Source organism: Crocuta crocuta, unplaced genomic scaffold, assembly GCF_008692635.1.
Source record: "Crocuta crocuta isolate KB4526 unplaced genomic scaffold, BGI_CrCroc_1.0 scaffold344, whole genome shotgun sequence".
In the NCBI taxonomy this organism is placed as follows: Eukaryota; Metazoa; Chordata; class Mammalia; order Carnivora; family Hyaenidae; genus Crocuta; species Crocuta crocuta.
In genome coordinates, this window is record NW_027533081.1 from 1,713,307 (window position 1) to 1,731,350 (window position 18,044).

At 48.7% G+C, this 18,044-nt stretch overlaps 3 protein-coding genes across 5 annotated transcripts in view; 1 reads left to right on the forward strand and 2 right to left on the reverse strand.

Moving 5' to 3' along the window:
* HIRA (histone cell cycle regulator) overlaps positions 1 to 5,888 on the reverse strand; it is a 79,869-nt gene extending 73,981 nt beyond the window's left edge. For all 3 annotated transcript variants that reach the window (XM_077745948.1, XM_077745947.1, XM_077745950.1), the window contains exon 1: positions 5,774 to 5,888. In XM_077745948.1, the coding sequence (XP_077602074.1) occupies positions 5,774 to 5,810 (37 nt within the window). In that variant the 5' untranslated portion in view covers positions 5,811 to 5,888. The remainder of the gene's footprint in view (positions 1 to 5,773) is intronic.
* Positions 5,889 to 6,686: 798 nt separating this feature from the next.
* Positions 6,687 to 9,655, forward strand: MRPL40 (mitochondrial ribosomal protein L40). Its single transcript, XM_077745904.1, has 4 exons — positions 6,687 to 6,842; positions 7,129 to 7,212; positions 8,039 to 8,197; positions 9,242 to 9,655. The coding sequence occupies exons 1-4, from the start codon at positions 6,790 to 6,792 to the stop codon at positions 9,564 to 9,566; spliced, it is 621 nt and encodes a 206-aa protein (XP_077602030.1). The 5' UTR covers positions 6,687 to 6,789; the 3' UTR covers positions 9,567 to 9,655.
* A 1,859-nt stretch (positions 9,656 to 11,514) lies between these two features.
* On the reverse strand, positions 11,515 to 16,733 carry CUNH22orf39 (chromosome unknown C22orf39 homolog). The gene is made up of 3 exons (XM_077745953.1): positions 16,695 to 16,733; positions 16,392 to 16,559; positions 11,515 to 13,957 (listed from the first exon to the last, which is right to left on the reverse strand). Exons 1-3 carry the CDS (start codon positions 16,716 to 16,718, stop codon positions 13,829 to 13,831), a joined length of 321 nt encoding a protein of 106 aa, XP_077602079.1. The 5' UTR covers positions 16,719 to 16,733; the 3' UTR covers positions 11,515 to 13,828.
* Between the last annotated feature and the right edge of the window lie 1,311 nt (positions 16,734 to 18,044).

Sequence of the window (18,044 nt, forward strand, 5' to 3'; positions counted from 1 at the left end):
CTCTCCTCCCTCTCCCTATATGCTTAGACAGGACGCCCCCAGCAGATAGCCCTCCTGGTCTCTCTGGCTAAAATGCATCACATTCTGCTCCTCAAAAGATCCTGCTATGCTGCTTGGTTCACTGCTACGTTTCCAGCACGTAGCCCCTGGCACACAATCTGTGCTCATTATTTGCTGAATGGATGAATTCATTGAGTGCCTCTCTGTAGGACCTTTTTTTCCCCTTAATATTTATTTATTTTTGAGAGACAGAGAGTAAGCAGGGGAGGGGAGGAGAGAGAGGGAGACACAGAATCTGAAACAGGCTCCAGGCTCTGAGCTGTTAGCACAGGGCCCAATGCAGGGCTAGAACTCACAAACTATGAGATCATGACCTGAGCCAAAGTCAGACGCTTAATCAGCTAAGCCACCCAGGTACCCCTATGTGCAGGACCTTCTGATGGATGATGCAGCAGACCTGGAGACTGCTCCTATGAAGGTCTGTTCCTGACCTTCAAATGGGGCTCACTCTCTCTTGTTTGTCCTTCATTACAGTAGCTCTGGCCAGGGCAGCTTCCTGTGACTTGGTCTGTCCTAGGTTAGTTAATGCATCAAAGCATGTATTGCTTTCAAAAGCAGCAAGGTTTGAAAAAAAAAAAAAAAGAAAAGAAAAGAAAAGCAGCAAGGTTTGACCTAAATGGGTTTTCTTTTCGCCAGAGGTGTTCTGAACCACTTGCTATCTGTTCATTTCAACCACTCCCTTTCCTAAATGCCTTAACTCTCCCCAGGCCTTTCTTTCTGACATTTCCACAGCAGTAGTGCCTTTTCCACCACCACAATCCAATCCCATCAAGGCTTACCCACAAACAAGGCCCTCGTCCCTAGCACTACTGTGGTTTATTCATGTAGCTCTGGTTTCCACCTGTATTCTAGAATGTGGTCCGTACGTCTTTCTCTCCCATCTGCTACACAGCATTCCATATACAGGGGTAGCTTTATTTACCTCTGATCACCATGGACCTACTTTCCATGAATGGTTCAAAGTTTCATCCATAAATAAGTGAAAGATCCATGTGTTATTATCTAAGGCAAACTCTCACTCTGTTTTCTTCTGAATCTTCTTCAAATGTATTCTAGTTCTTTTTTTAGAATCAACCTACTATCTTAAGGAATAACGCAGTGAGAGCCAGCACGGAGAGAGCTTGGGTTTCCCGAGCCTTCACAGGTAGCAGATGAGGCAAGTGTTACTGGCTTCATTTAATAAATCAGGAAATGAGATAAAAAGAACCTTCTGTAACACATATTTGGTGAGCAGCAGAGCACAGAGATTCAAGAACAAGACTATCTGACTCCAAAATAAATGGTAAAATTCTTGTCTTCATGAAGCTTACAATCCAGTTGGAACCATGAGACAAATACATGAAAAGGCAAGTAACAATAAAGATGTTCTACCTAGGGGTGCCTGGGTAGCTCAGTTGGTTGAGTGACTAACTCTTGATTTTGGCTTAGGTCATGACCCCAGGGTCATGGGATCAAGCCCTGCATCAGGCTAAATGCTGAGCATGGAGCCTGCTTAAGATTCTCTCTCTCTCCCCTCCCTTCTGCCTTTCTCTCCCACTTGCATGCTCTCTCTCATATTAAAAAAAAAAGTTCTTATCTAGAGTAGGGTTTCTCAACCTTAGCACCACTAACATTTTGGGCCAGATGATTCTTTACTATGGGGAATGTCCTGCATGCTGTACGGTGTTCAGCAGCAGTCCTGTACTCTACCTACTAGATGCCAGTAGCACCCCCACTTCAGTTGTAAAAACCAAAAGTGTTTCCAGACATTGGCCCATTTGAGGACCCCTGATGTAAACAAACTGCAAAACTTATCTTAATGACCACTGCAATCATATAATATCACCATTAGGATCCCTCCCAGGCTGTTCTTAGAGATAAGTCTGCAGTGCTCCTCTAGCAGCTGTGCTGGGTCTTTCCACACCCACTGCTGATTGCATTACTATACTATCCTGCCTGCATTTCTCCTTCAAGTTGACTTATTTATTTTCACCCAGATGCAGTATATGTCTCAGGAAGATGTTTTGAAATCCTTTCTGAAAGGACATAAGATAGGGGGAAAGATAATCCAATTAAAGGGCAGGAGGAAAAACACACACCATAAAGCAATGTGATTAACTGACAAATTATCCCAGTATTGAAAATTTGCCAAATGTCTTTTTACAACAATGCCATTGAAGTGTGAGGCAGAGGCCAAGGGAGGACAAGAGTTCTTTCAGTTCTGGCCCTTCTGGTTAGAATAGGCTTCCCTGGAGAGCTAAGAATGAATGATGTCTGCTCAGGAATGAAAAATTCCACAAACTCTCAGGAACAAAGGCCCAGGGATGGGGAAGAACCATGAATTTCGTTTTTTCTTTTTCAGTTTATTTATTTTGAGAGAGAGAGAGAGAAAGTGTGCACAAGTGGGGAGAGGGGCAGACAGAGAGGGAGAGAAAGAAGCCCAAGCAGACTCTGTGCTGTCAGCGCAGAGCCAGATCCAGGGCCCAATCCCATGAACCATGAGATGATGATCTCAGGCAAGATCAAAAGCTGGATGCTTAACTGACTGAGCGCCCCCAGTCACCCCAAGAACCATGAATTTCAGTGAAATTTTCTAAAACATAAACTAACCTAACTTAGACATGAATCTTATTTTGGCCAAGCCTAAAATAAAATTAAATATATATGGAAAACTATATCCAAGAACAAAGAGTAAAACAGGTATGTGTGTAAAGAGTGGCTGATATAAGTGATAAATACTATTAGCTTTTATTATATACCTTAAATTAAGACAGTCTTTCGTATTTGAGTACAGGATGAAATAACAAGAACAAATCTTTACATTTCCTCAAGGCCTAGAAGTGGAGTCACAAGCCTAAAAATTTACTGGTAATAAACGATGGCATCTTGAATCCAGTCTGATTCCATGTTCAAGGCTCATTTCACTGTGATATGACAAACTTCAAGATTTATTAGTTATCAATTAATCACTTCAGAGCAGTGATTTTCAACTGGGGGTGATTCTGGCCACCGAGTGATACTGGCAATGTCTGGAGACATTTTTGGTTGTCACAAGTGAAGTGTGTGTGTTTGGGGGTAGTGGTGGTACTGGTATCTGACGGATTGAGGCCAGGGATGTTAACATCCTACAACACACAGTATGGTCCTCACAACAATGATGTGGCCCGAAGTGTCAATAGTGTTGAGGCTGAGAAACCTAGCTTAGAGGAAAGGTCTTACTAGTATTATTAGGCAGAAAATGGAGACCGAAAGTATGCTTACATTCCAACAGATATTTCTTCCTTTGCCTTTAACCTGCTCTATTCTAGCTGTCCTCTCCACCATGTCTGAATGGACTCTGCCACTACAGGGAATATGCTGGGCTCTCTGCTCCTTCCCTCTTTGGACTCTCAGACACCAGAAAAAGTATGTTCAAGCCACATAATGAGTCAGGAGACATGAATGCAGTGTCAGGAAGGCAGAAAGTGCAATGATGCACTCTCCAAAGCACGATGGTCTTTTGGGTTTGTTAATCCAAAGTAAGCGTGATTTTACTGGCAACACCCACAACTTTGGCTTCTGGCTAAGCAGCCCCTGTTCCCAGCAGCAACTACTATTCACTAGTCTTCCAGCAGCAACTACTATTCACTAGTCTTTAAAAGACTGCTCACTAGTGATCTGGATCACTATCATGTCCTTCAGATAGTGGTAATCTACCCTGACAGTCCTGAACAGTTGAAAAGACAGAGGTTGAGTTCAGGGTATTTTAAAAGAAAGTTATATCCTATCCTGCTGGTCTCAATTTCTTTTATCTCTTAGATTTCTAAAGCATTTTATAGTCTACCTTTGTGTCTACCCTTGCAACCAAAGATCACATTTGTACTGTGAAGAAAGCTGAGCAGATATCATCCTGTTCCATTCTAGGACCATGGAGAGAGAGACTATATAGCAAAAGAGGCCAGAGCCCACTGCTCTGCCCACTCTGCCAGGCTGGGATGTTTGGCTGCTGGCCTGGTTGCAGACTCTCACTCATTTGTACCTAATCGCTTAAACATCTTGACATACTTATGCTTACATAGCATAAAACTTGTGTCCTACAAAGGAGCTTATCACAAAGTTAGAAATTATATGGCAAGAGGCAGAAGAAGAGACTCAAGGGTAGACTGTACACAAAAATTGATCTAGATAAAAGGTTTTAAAATAAAAATTCCTTCAGATCTTCACTTACACAGCAAACTAGGTCATAACAAAATTCTTCCTTTCCTGACTCACAAGCACCATACTTTATAATTGCTGAATATTTGTCCAATTCTCCAGGTAAAGATCTACGCACTACACACCTGGAAATGCTCTTGGAGATCAGCACAGGAGAAATGAAACTAAAGTTCACCACTTTTGCTTTCATGCACAGTAAACCTAATTGTGTCTTTGTAAATTATGGAAACCTCAGCATACCTCGTGTAGCCAATATTTACCATATACCCTTTGTGTGGGAGGTACTCCTGAGTGTAGCAGGGAATACAGAAGGGAATGAGGTCCTGAGCAGGGGTGGGGGTCTGGTGGGGGTAATACGAAAAGTACACCCACAGGGGCAGGGCACTAGTGGAATAAAACAGGAGGAATGGCAACAACAACAAAAAAGGTGACCTCTTGTGGACACTGAAAAATGAGAAAGATGTCACATAAGAAGATGGAAGGAGAGAGCACTTCTGACTGTAAGAACACAGAATCAGTTCAGTTCAGCTGCCATAGTAGAAAACATCCTGGGATTAAGTTCAAAACTAAAGAGCTACTCATGTATTAAAAAGGGGCCTCTACTTGCTCTCAAAGAAAACACTAGCTCCCTCTAGTCGCATCGCAAAGTAGAAATGAGGAACAGGACAGAATCAGGGTGACCCTTTTCCTGTCAGTAGAGATAGGCTGGAATCAGGGCTTCAGGCCTCTGGCTGGAGAAGTGCTCCCTGGGCTTCAGTGCTGTCAGCAGGGAGATTGGGGGGGGGGGGGGGGNTCCTGGAGCAGCTGTGCCAACAAAGTACAACTATGACAAACTGTGCTACCGGTTTTGGGAGCTTATCTGTACTCAACCAAAGGACTGGAGGACTGTTCCCCCAGGGTGTGCTCTGGAGCCACTCTGCCACAAGGCTAAGGAAAGCCCTCTCCTGGATCACCCCTTGCCCTATGAACTCCAACTCAAGTCACCCTGATGTCCCAGTACAGGATAAACGTGGTTCGTTCAGTTGTGGGACCATGGGGCCCGAGACACAGTCCCGCAAAAGGGGGCACTGTCACCAGATTCGGGCAGAACAGCCCCTTCACCAGGGCAGAGACGTGCATATTTCAGATGTTCACCCTGCCACTGAAAGGCCACAAGGGGGACTGGGCCACAGTTTCACACGCTGGACCATCCGAGCACATCCTGGCTGATGCAGACGAGTGGCAGGAGCTGGCTGGCGCCCAGGGCCGCTCCCCGGAGGCAGGCCGCGGCTCCTTCACGGACCACGGGTGGGCGACCGAGGGCTCAGTGCAAGTGCCAGGGGTGAAGGCGGATTTGCCGAGGACAAGCGGAGCACGTGCCCGTGCTCGCCGGCTTCCCCGTGCCGAGGACAAAGTCCGCCCTCGCCGACCCCGCGGTTTGGGTACCGGACACCGGGCGCGTCGGAGGCGAGGGGGGCACGGCCTGCGCGCGGCGCTGACCTTACTCTAGACCCCGACCCAACTCCGGGCTCGGCCTTCCGCGACCACTGCGTGCACTCACCATTGTGGTTGACCCAGGTCGGCTTCAGGAGCTTCATTGTTCGGCCGCCGCCGCCGCCGGGCTGAGGCGAGAGCCGTGTCCCTCAGCGCGCCCGGGCCATGGAGCCACCGCTGCTGCTTCCNGGCCACCGCCGCCGCCGCCACAGCCGCATCCCCTGCGCCGCTCCTCCTCTGGCGGCTCCCGGGCAACGCCGGAAGTCACGGCGCGCACCTGCCAAATCGCCTCGGCGGGAAACCGCTCCCCGCGCGGACGGGGCCGCCAGGCTCCTTCTTGGGCAGGGGCAAGGCAGGGTGGCTCCGCCCTGGCGCGGCTGCCACCGAGGGGGTCGGCTGGGAATGAGGCGGACGAACGGGGCCTCGAGTTGCAAACCGGGCCAGCGGAGTCAGGCGGGGTCGGGATGACGTGAACGGCCTCTCTCCAGCTATCTACCTCGCTGGTTCCGAGTCCGACTAATTAGCTAGCTTCCGTCATTCATCAACACGCGTTTATTGGGCACCTCGAGAGCGCCAGGCCACGTGCCAGAGCCGGGATGCTGTTGCAGACAGGGGCCGCGGCCCCGGACGAATGTGGGGGAAGGGTCACAGGGGATGCCGAGACGAACGCGTATACGGAAGATCGGGGCCGTTTTCACAGACGTGGGCACTTGGACCCAGAAGAACACCGTCTCGGCTACTCCGGCTGCACCGTGGGGTCTTGGCCCTCGCACAGGCGCAGGCCGACTAACTAGGGGAACCCGTGGCGGGGTCATGCCCTCTACTGGGGAGGGCTCTCAGCGGCAAGCAAAGAAGGAAGGGAAGACGTCACTTGAGGTGCTAGGCGCTCGGGGGTTGCCCACGCGTCGCCGGGACGTTCGGGGCGGGGCCACGTCGGGGGCGGGCCCGGTTCAGCCCAGCCCTCCTCAGCCGGAACGCGGGAACGCGGAGCGCCGGGAAGGTCGGACCTTTGCTTGGGGCACGGCTGGCCGGACAGCCAAGCGGCGTGCGCCCGGAAGCTGCCGGTCGGCTGCCGGAGGGGTCATGGCTGTCGCGGCGCTGGGAGCTTCCGCCCGCGCTCTGCGCTCGCAGAGCTGGTGAGTGCGGACCTCAGCAGTCTCGGGGTGCCTCGTCCGCGCTCCCTCCGTGACCGCTCTTGACCACTTTATCTTCGGGAGGAGCTAGATGATGGCGCCTCTTCCTGCGGATGGAAAACCAAGGACCTTGGCGAGCAGGGACCCTGCCCAAGTGCTTTCTAGTGTGAATGGGGGATTCACTCCCAACAGTCACAAGAGCCCCAGATTTTGAGAGTATCATATTTTTTCCTCTTTTCCTGTTCAGTGGGGAGAATCAGACATTTATATATCTTCATATCTCTTTCAGGCTTCTGGGAACCTGGCAGACACAGATTAGAGACACCCACCAACGAGCTTCATTATTGTCCTTCTGGGACCTCATTCCCATGAGGTAAACTACCGTGGGCCTGACCTCTTTGAGGGTGTTAGCGGGAGATTGTTGTGTATATGAACAGAAGAAAGCAAGACCACTGGACATTTTGTTTGCAAAATTAATTGCCTGCAAAATTTCTCAGTAAAACGTAGGCAAATGCTTTTCTTTCAGCATTCTGTATGTGAGGTACTGCTGTCTGTAATCAGAAAACTAAGGTTTAACTTAAAAATGGTTTAAATAAAAATTAGTTTTAGAGGGATTCTTGTATGTTTTAAAGGACACAGCACAGACTTGTTTCTCCATGGGCTTTCCATTTCTGGTTCTCTGGAGAGGTCGGGAGAGGCATGAGGATTAGATTTTCCACCTAGGAGTTGGGATGCTTTCTAGGGACTTGGTTCACAAAGCTCGGTCTTGATGCTAGAGAATTTAATTGTTTCTAATAGTATAGTCTCACCATAGGATATGTGTCCTCAGGAGTACATCAGACTTCTGTTAATGCTCTATGGTGGGGAAATTTGTTAAGAAATCCTGAAAAGTAAATAGGGACAACCCCAAGGCACACCTGAATCCAACACTAAAGATGAGTACTTTTAATTTATATCCTGATGTCCTATGAAGTTTTTCTAGCCCTTCCTGGGTTGACAGTGCCCATAGTTCTCACAAGGATACTGGATTGGAGGCCATGTGTCCCTTTCACGTTCCACTGGTGAGTTTAGACCCATGCATAGTTCCTTCCCCAGTGGAGAGCTCAGTGCAAGTTCAGGGCACTTTACCTAGTGTCATGCCTCTCAGCATGTTTGTGAGACCGAAGAGGAAAACGTCTAATGTTTGCTTTATCCATTAGAGCAGAACCTCTGAGAAAGAAGAAAAGAGTAGATCCTAAAAAAGACCAAGCAGCAAAGGACCGTTTGAAAAAGAGGATCAGACGACTGGAGAAAGCTAGCCAGGAGCTAATCCCCATTGAGGATTTTATAACACCTGTGAAGCTCTTGGATAAAGCAAGGTAAGGGTTCTCTAGGGTTGCGGTTCTCAGGACAAAAGAGTTCCATCATCTTTGGCTAGTTTTGTCTGCATTTCATGCCTGTGACAGGAAGGGTGAGTCGGTGTGGGATAACTAGGTCCTAGTCTGAGTCCTTTTCTCCTTGACTGTCTTGTGGGAGTTGGCAAAAGCATTCCCTATTTTTTAAAATATTTATTTCTGAGAGAGAGAGAGAGAGCACGAGGGAGCACATGCATAAGTGGGGCAGAGAAAGAAGGGCACAGAGGATCCAAGCGGCTCCGTGGGGACAGAAGAGAGCCCAACGCAGGGCTTGAACTGGCGAACCGCGAGATCATGATCTGCGCTGAAGTTGGATGCCCCGCCAAATGAGCCACGCAGGTGCCTCAGTTGGCAAAAGCATTCTTGGGTGGTGCTCTTGAATGGCTGAAATGGGAAAGAAACTCAGAATAACTGGCTTTGGTAAGCCAGTTCATGTTGTTGCCTTTTTTTGCAAGCGGAGTTTTAGCTGTGACTGATGACTTGGGTCTTGGGTCTGCAGTCCTTGCCCCATCTCGACCCTTAGCTTCTAGCTTTTTGATACAAATGCTCATAGTTGGCACATGTTGTGTGCTGCCTTGTAAAAAGGGTATACCATTTATAAAGTCACACTTTGCTGTACAAGTGGGACATGGCAGGTGCTTTTTTGGTATGCTAGGGGCTGATCTGGGCTCTTGACTCCTTGGGATTTGGTTGTCTTTTCATAACACAACTTCACTGAAAAGTCACCTCTCACCAAAGGTAGACTCAGCCTGGGGCAGAGGAAGTGCAACCAGGTTTCTTAGAGCACCACTGTTTCTTGCATCCACGTAAAGAAAATAGCAATGGCTTTCAGTTGCAGCTGTTACATCAACATTCCATTCTTTAATTTGTCCCTGACTTCCGCTTTTTTCTGAGTCTCATCTGTGTCTGGCAGTGGGAGGGGACTGGGTCATATGCAGTCACCCAGACTACTTGGCCAGTGAGGCTGGTGCTCCCCAGATTCACACCTTTGGATTTGTGTGTTCCCAGACAGCGGCCTCACATGGACCTACCCTTTGAGGAGAGCGAGCGGAGAGCTCTACTTCTGAAAAAATGGTCCTTGTACAAGCATCGAGAGCATGAGATGGAAAGAGATGCCATTAGGTCCCTGCTTGAGGCTCAACAGGAAGCTCTGCGGGAGCTGCAACTCCTGTCCCCAGAGTTACATGCGGAGGCCACCAAGCGGGACCCCAGTTTGTTCCCCTTTGAAAAAGAAGGGCCAGATTACACACCACCAGTTTCTAACTACCAGCCCCCTGAAGGCAGGTACCATGACATCACCAAGGTATATACACAGGTGGAGTTTAAGAGGTAGAGCTGCAGGCAGCTGTCCACAGAACACACTCTGCCTTTAGAGCCAGAACAGGGCTCAAGCATGTTGTGAATAAATGTGTTTAATCAGTGTCTCTGTTTTATGTTAGAGTCCAAATTAATTCACCTGAGAATGGATGGGGGTGAGAGATGCTGCCCTTCCTTGTCTGGTATTGGGGAATGAATGGCCAAGACTTCGACCACTGCTCCCCAGTAAAAAGGAAGATTCCAATCCTGTGGGGCAGACGCCACCAGCAAGAGGCACAAAGTACCTCAAGGAGAAGTGAAAGATGTGCAGGCTGTGTACTCTGTAAGGGATGTCTGTGGAGACAGGAGAGGCAGGGCCTTCTCACTGGGGCAGATGGAGCACTTGAGTTTCCTCCTATCTTTGGTAGGGTCAGCTTTGGGTTTTAGGCTAGGGAGGGAGGCTGAAGAGAGTGGAGCAAGCCTGGGACACACTAAAGTTGCTGTGTCCCCTAGGAGCGCGTGGACCTCTCTTACTGAAGTGCTCTTTGTCTGGAACAGTAAACGTATTAATGTGCTGGGGCTGAGAGAACAAAGTACCAGAGACTGCGGGACTTGAATAGAGTTGTTCTGGAGGCTAGAACTCCAAGATCAAAGGGGTTGGCAGCATTGGTTTCTTCTGAAACCTCTCCTTTGCTTGCAGAGCTGCCGCCCCCATGTCCTCATAGGGTCATCATCCCTGTGCCTCTCTTAATGATACCAGTCAGACTGGATTAGGGCTCACTTATAACGACCTCACTTTTAATTACCTCTTTTAGCACTCTGTCTGTAAAGTCCCATTCCGAGGTACTTGGAGTTAAAGCTTCAACATAGGAATGGGGGCGGGGGGTGGCAGGCACAATTCAGCCCATAGTGAAGGTCAAGTAAACAAAGAGAGCCTATTAGTGACTTACACTGCTACCTCAGAAAGGCTTTGAGTTCTTCACCATCTTAGTGCAGATAAACCAGGGAAACATTTGAGAAAGACTTCAGGTTGTTTTCCTAGTGTGTGGTTCACTTTTGGTTTACTTAGATAAATGTTTTCACTGGATAAGAACACTAACAATTCTAAGTTCTTTGGCTCTACTTATGAGCCAACACTGAATCCAGCCACTTTTCACTTCACTGCTACCACTGAGGTCCACGCCATTGCTGCCTTTTGGGGCAGCCAGCTCATCCCGCCATGTGGGCACTCCCCCTGCCCCTGCCAAGCTCCTATGCAGGGCAACCAGAGGGCTCTGTGAAGCACAAGCTGAGTCAGGCATTTGGCTCCTGACCACTCATGATCACACCTTACAGCGCCCCCCAACCAACCTCCCCATTAGCACATGGCACTTACTTGTTCCTTGTGGCCTGTGTGCCCCTTTCTCTACAAGGCTCAGGCCTCTTCATCCAAGTCTGGGCTCTGATGCCGAGGCCTTCCCCACCTCCTTGCCCACTGCAGGTGCTTTGTAGCAGTGCTTTTCAAACAGTAGTTTTTGTCCATTAGGTTGTATAGTCAATTCATAGGGTCACAGCCAGCAGTTTTAACTTTTTATTTTGAAGTAGTTACAGATTCACAGGAGGTTGGAAATAAAGCTGCAGGGAGGGGCTGTGTGTGGTTCTCCCAGCCTCCACAAGTGTTAACATCTTACACACCAAGTAGTGTGTACCCAGAGACTAACAGGTACAGCCTAGAGTGTATTTAGGTTTCCCACTATGTCTGCCCTCACCTGTGTGTATGTCTAGCACTACAAAATGTCATCACACATTCAGCTCTGTATAAGTCAAGGTTCCATTACCACAGGATGTCCTTGTGTGTCCCTTAATAGCCACATCCACGTCCTCCTCCCATCCCTCACCCTTGGCAGCAGTCACCACTCTCCATCTATAATTACATCATATCACCAATGTTACATAAATAGAACTATCATATGTATCCATTTAACTCTGCACATAGCTTCCCTAAGTTTCACCCACCCAAGTTGCTGCATGTGCAGCAGTTTATTTTCAGTGGCACAGAACTGAAAATGTCACTGTACCATACACTATACAAGGACTGTTCTGTGAAACGTTTCAACCATATATGCAGCATATATAAAGTATGTATAGATCATAAAACCCTTGTTATTACAGAGTTCATGCAAGAAATTTAAGAGATACTGCTCTATTGTCTTCACAGCACTTTAGACTTAATGATGTTTAAATGTTTAGGTCTGTCTCCTAAATGTAACTGTAACTCTTTGAAGTAACTTGCCCATTTCAAGACTGCAATCCTAGAGCCTCAGAGCCCTCCTGGCCCTGGCATGTAGCAGGTGCTCAGATGTTGTGAAGGGTGAACACAGGACCAGATGTAGGAACATTCTGTGCAATGATGATTTCTGTCAGTGTGGGACTCATTGAGTAACAGAGAAGGAATAAGACATCCTAACAGAGCAGTCTGTGGCAGGCAGCCCCTGACCCTAAAGAACCACATAGAGCATGGATTCCTTGAGGTGAGCCCCTCAGGACTGCTGGCTGCTACTGCAGCTCTGCCCCAGGAACCCCAAGGGATCACAGGCAGATTGCAAAATTCAAATGTCCCGTCTTGTGTTTCAGAGTGAAGAGAATGCCTGTAGATCCCCAGCAGCCTTCCCTCCTTGGCCTGAAATGCTCCAGAAAGTAGCCACAGCCACAAAAAAGATACTCTGGTTGACTCAGATATGAAGGCACCCCATCCTGGGATGGGCTCTTTATACTTACATCTGCTCCTAGGCTCCTATGTGCATACCTACACCACTCACAGGGACATACACACAGGGAGGGTCCATAGGGAACCTGTGCACACACGTCCCCACCACTCAACAGGTACATACACACATAGAAGGGGCTATTGGGACCCTATGTGCACACCACCCACCCCCACATTACCTCACAGGTATAAACATACAGGGAGAGGCTACTGGGACCTATGTGCACTCCCCTCACACAGGCACTCCCAGGCACACAGTCACAAGGAAGGACCGCTGCGGACCTGTGTGCACCTCCCCACCACCACTCAGTTACATACACACACAGGGAAAGGCTATTGGGGACCTATGTGCTGATCCCCCAACATTTACACGTACATGCAGTCACAGGGACTCTTGGCATAGCATAGGAGAAAATGCACATGAAAAGGCAAAGTTTATTCTTTAATGTATGCCCTTCTGAAGTGATGGGATTATTTTGCCCCAAAGAATGTGTTAAAAGATGTCTTGAGTTGGGGCCCAGTTGTGAGGGAGGTACTAAAATGCAGTGGGCCGCACTGGCCAGGAAGGAGGAGGGAGAGTGCTGGGCACACAGCCAGCCTCCCCCTCAGCACCATACAATCAGGCCTACTATGCAGCCACAAGATGGGAAATTGTTATCATTAGTAATAAAAAGACCTCTTCAAGAACTAGAGTTCTTGGTTCATATGCATGTATTTTAAAAACATTTACAAGAGTATAAACACACAAAATTCCAAAACTCTCCCAGTACAACGTCAGGTGCTAAATCTAACAATCTCAACTATTAAATTGTGGATTTAATGTTCAGCTTTTGTTTGGAATCAAATGTATGAAATGGCTTTTGATATATAATCTACATTTTCTAAAAACAACCAAGGGATATTTTGAAGGAAAGAGACCAAAATTCCATGTGTCTTGGGCTTGGGTTTCTTAGCCAAGAGTCTATGAACCCTTTTAGTGCAAGCCTGTGTATTTTGTACCTGTGTGCGTTTCTTAAAACCTAGAGTCTTCAAGAGGCTTATCTCCTAGGAGGAGAAACACCCTCCCTGGATCTACAGAGGAACTGAGTGAGTGGGCTGCAGCTCTCTGTAGGCACCAGGGGCTGGCAATGCAGTTTCACCAGGCCAGGACCAGGAAAGGCATTCACCACAGCACAACCATTTATCTGCCTCATTCTGATCCCCCTACATGACCACTTGGGTCAGGGCTACCACTCAAGAGTTTACCTGAGAATGCTCCTGTCCCCAGAGGGGAACATGAACCAGCCTGACCCGGCTGCTCACTGGGATCGGCAGTGGGGTCTGGCATCCTGGAAACTGTGCAGTGGGTGACACTGTCCTTCAGAGCACGGCAGCGGCAGGGCACTCTGAATGCTGGAGAGGGTGCACAAATAGGGCTGGAGACCTCAGGCTCTGTGTTCTAAGCGATGGAAGCTCTCAGGGACCCACTAGACTCTTTGGGCCAGTCACTGTCCTTAGGGTCCTGCAACAGCTCCACTTGAAACAGATCAGGGAAAGCCATTCAGGAGTGTTCATCACTGGTCTTTCTCCTCCTGTGGCAGAGGGAGGTGCCAGTCTGCAGGAGGGCTCTGCCTCAGGGCCCACACCAGCGCGTGTTTCCGTGCAGCCTGGACTCTCGCACGCTCACTCTCACAGAGGGACCGCTGTGCAAAGGAGACCCCAGTCACTTCTGGCTCATATGGCCCTTGAACCGCCCTCCTCCTCAGCACCCTCCCAAACACAAGTCAGACAAATGAAGCATATGACACCTACTACTCCAAAATTTGACTGCTTCCACCTAATAAACCCTGGTGATTGTTCCGTATTAGAACACAAAGATATAGATCATTCTTTCTCCCAAGCTACTGTGAAAAACTATTGTGCAGTTCACCATAGTTTGAGTAAATTTTAAAATGTCTTCTGAGCTTCAGGACTTGATGCTTTTGGTCGACCTAATCAGGTTTACCTGCTGAGACCATGATGAGGCTGAGCTTAGAGCAGAGATAAGAGTTCAAAAGAGTGGCTAGAGTGGGGAGGGTAAGGTAAGAGCCACATGAGCAGGGAGCCCTGGACAGGCAAAGAGGAATCCAGATGAAAGACAATAGGTGCCACTCAACCAGCGGGTTTTTCTCTGCCACTCTCCCTCTCTCCCTCAAATAAACACAAGTCAGTACCGTACCACCAAGAAAGGTGCACTTGGTAGGCACCAGGTGTTCTACTGGCTTTTTTTACACATATAATTTCACCTTCTCTAATTGTCTTTGCTCGAGCTCAGCTGTCTCAATGTTTTTGTTCTTGTTTAATAAGAAATCAGAAATGCAAAGAACATGGAAAATCTCCCAGACTTCTGTCCCTAAGGTGAAATTAACAGCTTCCCTAACACAATTTTAGACCCAAATTTTAGTGCTACACATTTCCCTGATGATGGCATAATCTACGGGCTAGTGTACTTCCTTGGTTTCTTTACTAAACAATATACTACAGGTTCCTTTCCCTGCCCAGACAGATTCGCTATCTATTCTTTTTAATGGCTATGTAATACCCCACTGTTTGGAGGAAGTTATTTGGTTAAATGTCTATTAGAGGCATTTAGGATGCTTTTGGTTTTTGTGCGATCACAAACAGTAATGCAATGGATATTTTAAACTTTTAACTGTGCACTGTTACCCAATTACTTCCCTAGGATGAACTTTCAGAAGTAAAACTAGGGGGTCAAAAGGTATTCATCTGACAGTTGGATAATCAGAACACATAACACTCCACAAACACTTGCACAAGTACCCCTGATTCTCCAAATCCTTACAGACACTTCAGATTTTTTACTGGACAGAAACCACTGGTCATCTGACCTTGTATACCAGGCCATTTTATTTTCTTTTTGAATGAATTCCTTCTTCCTGCCCTTTGCCAAACTTTTGTATTCTGAACTAACCCCTATTTTTCTTTCTTTATTTAATTTGAGAGAGAGACAGAGACAGAGATGGAGAGCGAGCAGGGGAGGGGCAGAGATGGGGTAGGAGAGAGAATCTGAAGCAGGCTCCACACTGTCAGCACAGAGTCCAACCTGGGGCTCAAACCCACACCGTGAGATCATGACCTGAGTCTAAACCAAGAGTCGGCCACTTAACTGAGCCACCCAGGCACTCCCCCTTTTTCTGATACATTAACTCTCTCTACGGGGGAAAAAAAAAAAAGTCATTAATCTCTTCCTATATAGGCTATAAGCTATTGTTCTCAATTTTTTTATTTCCACTTATGGATTTGTCATCATTTTCTTTTATACAGGAGCTTAGTTTCCACATCTATTTATCTGTTTCAATAATCACATACATTTAACATTGCTGAAGCAGTCCCCCTTCCTGCTGGGCCTCCTCCCCCTTCCCCATGAGCACTGTACTTTCAAGCTTCTCTCCATCTCCCCAACCAACAGCTCCAACGCGGGAAAGGTGCCAGAAGGGCAGGGGCAGATTTTCAGCACTCTTGTATCTCTAAGATCTCCCACCATGATAAATATCTGCTGAATGAATGGAAAACTAGAACTACCTCCTCACTGGTCATTTTGCCCCTCCATAATACATTCTCCCGGCCCGGCAGTCAGACTCATCTTTTAAAGATATAAATCAAGCCACACGTTTACGCTAGAATCTAAACCCTTTTTTAAGGCCCACCAGGTTCCCAGTACCTCTCCAGCCTCATCCCCTACCTCTCTACAGCCCACTTTCCTTCTGCTCCAAGCACCTGGACCTTCTTTCGGTTCCTCAGACGTGACCCGCCTGGGCCTGGGTGAAGGGTCTTAAGGCTGGTTTCTGGTTTTTCAGGCCTCACCAATATCCCCTTCTCTGCAAGCCTGCTGTTAGGGGACCACTCCTCGCCCTCCAAATTCTAAACTCTCCTTTCTCTTCAATGTATGAAAGCCCCGTGGGCATACTGATTTTTGATATTTCTCAAAAGAAAGGAAGCACAAAAAGAGGAGAACCCAGTCAGTACTCCTCTCCAGCGTCCCAGGGACTGGAAAGTGGAAGGGTGGTGATCTGTGCACTCAGACGCCCCGGCAATGCACCCTCGCGGCCCAGCGCCACCCCTGGCTCCCTGACACACCTGGGCCTCCGCGCTCCGGCGCTCCTCCCACTCGCGGCAGCTGGCCAGGTCGCGCCGCCACTGCTCGCAGGCTGGCCGCTCGCCGTGGACGTAGTAGTGGTGCAGGAAGTGCCGGGCGCTGCGGCAGAGCTTCCACTCAGCGCGGTAGGCCTCGCAAGGGCGCGGCGGCTAGAGCGAGAAGCTCGCCTGAGTGGGAGGCCGGACCAGAGTCCCATCCCGCCTCCTCCCTGGAAGAAAGCTCGGATAATCCGGTCACAAGGTCCGAGGAGGTTCCCCCACTTCCCGGGCGTCCCTAGCACTTACCCGCCAGCTGCCACCGTCCGCCATTTCCAGGCGACTGCCGAATCCCGCCTCTGAACTCGCAGGCCAATGAAGATTGAAGAAAGCCGGCACCGTGTGATTGACGGGTTGACGAATCAATGAACTGAGATATGCCGATAACTCCTCACCCACCTCCTTGACACGAGCCAGTAAACATCGGGCTGAACAGCCAGTAACACCCAGAGGCGGTGGCACGTGGAAAGGAGAGGCCCATGAGGGCCAAGGGGGCGGCGCGGTAGGGGGCGTGTCCCGCGGGTAAGAAAGTCTTGAGTCCAGCCTGGGAAGCCAATGGGATGACAGATGTCTGGTGCCTGGCCGGCAACCCAGGCTGCACAGCCACCTTAAGTTACCTATTTCTGAAACCACGGGTTCCAGGCCAGGTTTTAGCAGTTTTATTATTTTCATAAATCTCAAAAGATAGGGCTCATTTTCATAACCACATACTGAGCATCAACTCCACGTGGCGAAGCTGCCAAGACTGAGGCTACAGTAGTGTCGCCTGAGTGTCCAACTTGAGGGTGAGGGTGAACTCACAAAATAACCTGGATTGATTGGACGGGGGTCTGGGGAGTCAGATGATCTCCCGAGGAAACCCAGGCTGGTAGTGGAGACAAGTGGAGGATGTTTCCAGCATAGTGGCAGGCTGGTCGAAGCCATGGAGGCTGTCTGTGTGTGACAAGGGGCAGAGAAGCCTTGCAAGTGTGGGGCAGCTTGTATGTCTGATTAGGAACAAAGGCTTTACTCTGAGACATGGGAAGACATGGAACGTTTATAAACAAAAGAGGTGCACAAGAAGCAATAAAAGCAAAGAGGCTAGTGAATCAGAGGAGGAGCCCTGCAATACCTATACAGTGGTTCTCCAACTGTAGAAAACTTAATCATCTGCCGGAGAGCCCCTTACAACGCGGTTGCTGGGCCCACCCCAGGAATAAGACTGGGTCAGGCTCTGGCGGTGTGCCAGAACGCTGCAATTTTACCAGGGGTCCTGCCAAAATGGCTCATAAACCAAGCTTGAAGACAGAGAAGCCTGCAGGCCAAGGTGCAGCAGTAATGACAAGGTGACCCCCTGGTGACCCCTCCCCTCTGTATCACCAGAAGATCCACCAACAGAGTCCACCCCTGGCCCAGGTGAAGAAGTGTGGCTCCAGCAAAGGACCAGGAGTGGTTTCAATGCATACACCATAGTTGTTGCTTAGGAAAGACAAAATCCCAAGGCCAGAGCCTTACTGTAACATTCATTATGCATCAAATGACACAGCCAATGTGATCCTGCAAATGGGGGCTGCCTACCCACCAAGGAGGGCTTCTACTTCAGCTAGTGAAAGAGAGACC

Excerpts from the sequence above, each read along its gene's own strand:
- MRPL40 (XM_077745904.1), top strand. The coding sequence starts at position 6,790 with ATGGCTGTCGCGGCGCTGGGAGCTTCCGCCCGCGCTCTGCGCTCGCAG. Across the intron at positions 6,843-7,128 it reads GCTCTGCGCTCGCAGAGCTG|GCTTCTGGGAACCTGGCAGA; the intron begins GTGAGTGCGGAC and ends TATCTCTTTCAG. Across the intron at positions 8,198-9,241 it reads AAGCTCTTGGATAAAGCAAG|ACAGCGGCCTCACATGGACC; the intron begins GTAAGGGTTCTC and ends GTGTGTTCCCAG.
- CUNH22orf39 (XM_077745953.1), bottom strand. The coding sequence starts at position 16,718 with ATGGCGGACGGTGGCAGCTGGCGG. Across the intron at positions 16,560-16,694 it reads CGGACGGTGGCAGCTGGCGG|CCGCCGCGCCCTTGCGAGGC; the intron begins GTAAGTGCTAGG and ends TTCTCGCTCTAG. Across the intron at positions 13,958-16,391 it reads GCCGGAGCGCGGAGGCCCAG|CGGTCCCTCTGTGAGAGTGA; the intron begins GTGTGTCAGGGA and ends TCCTTTGCACAG.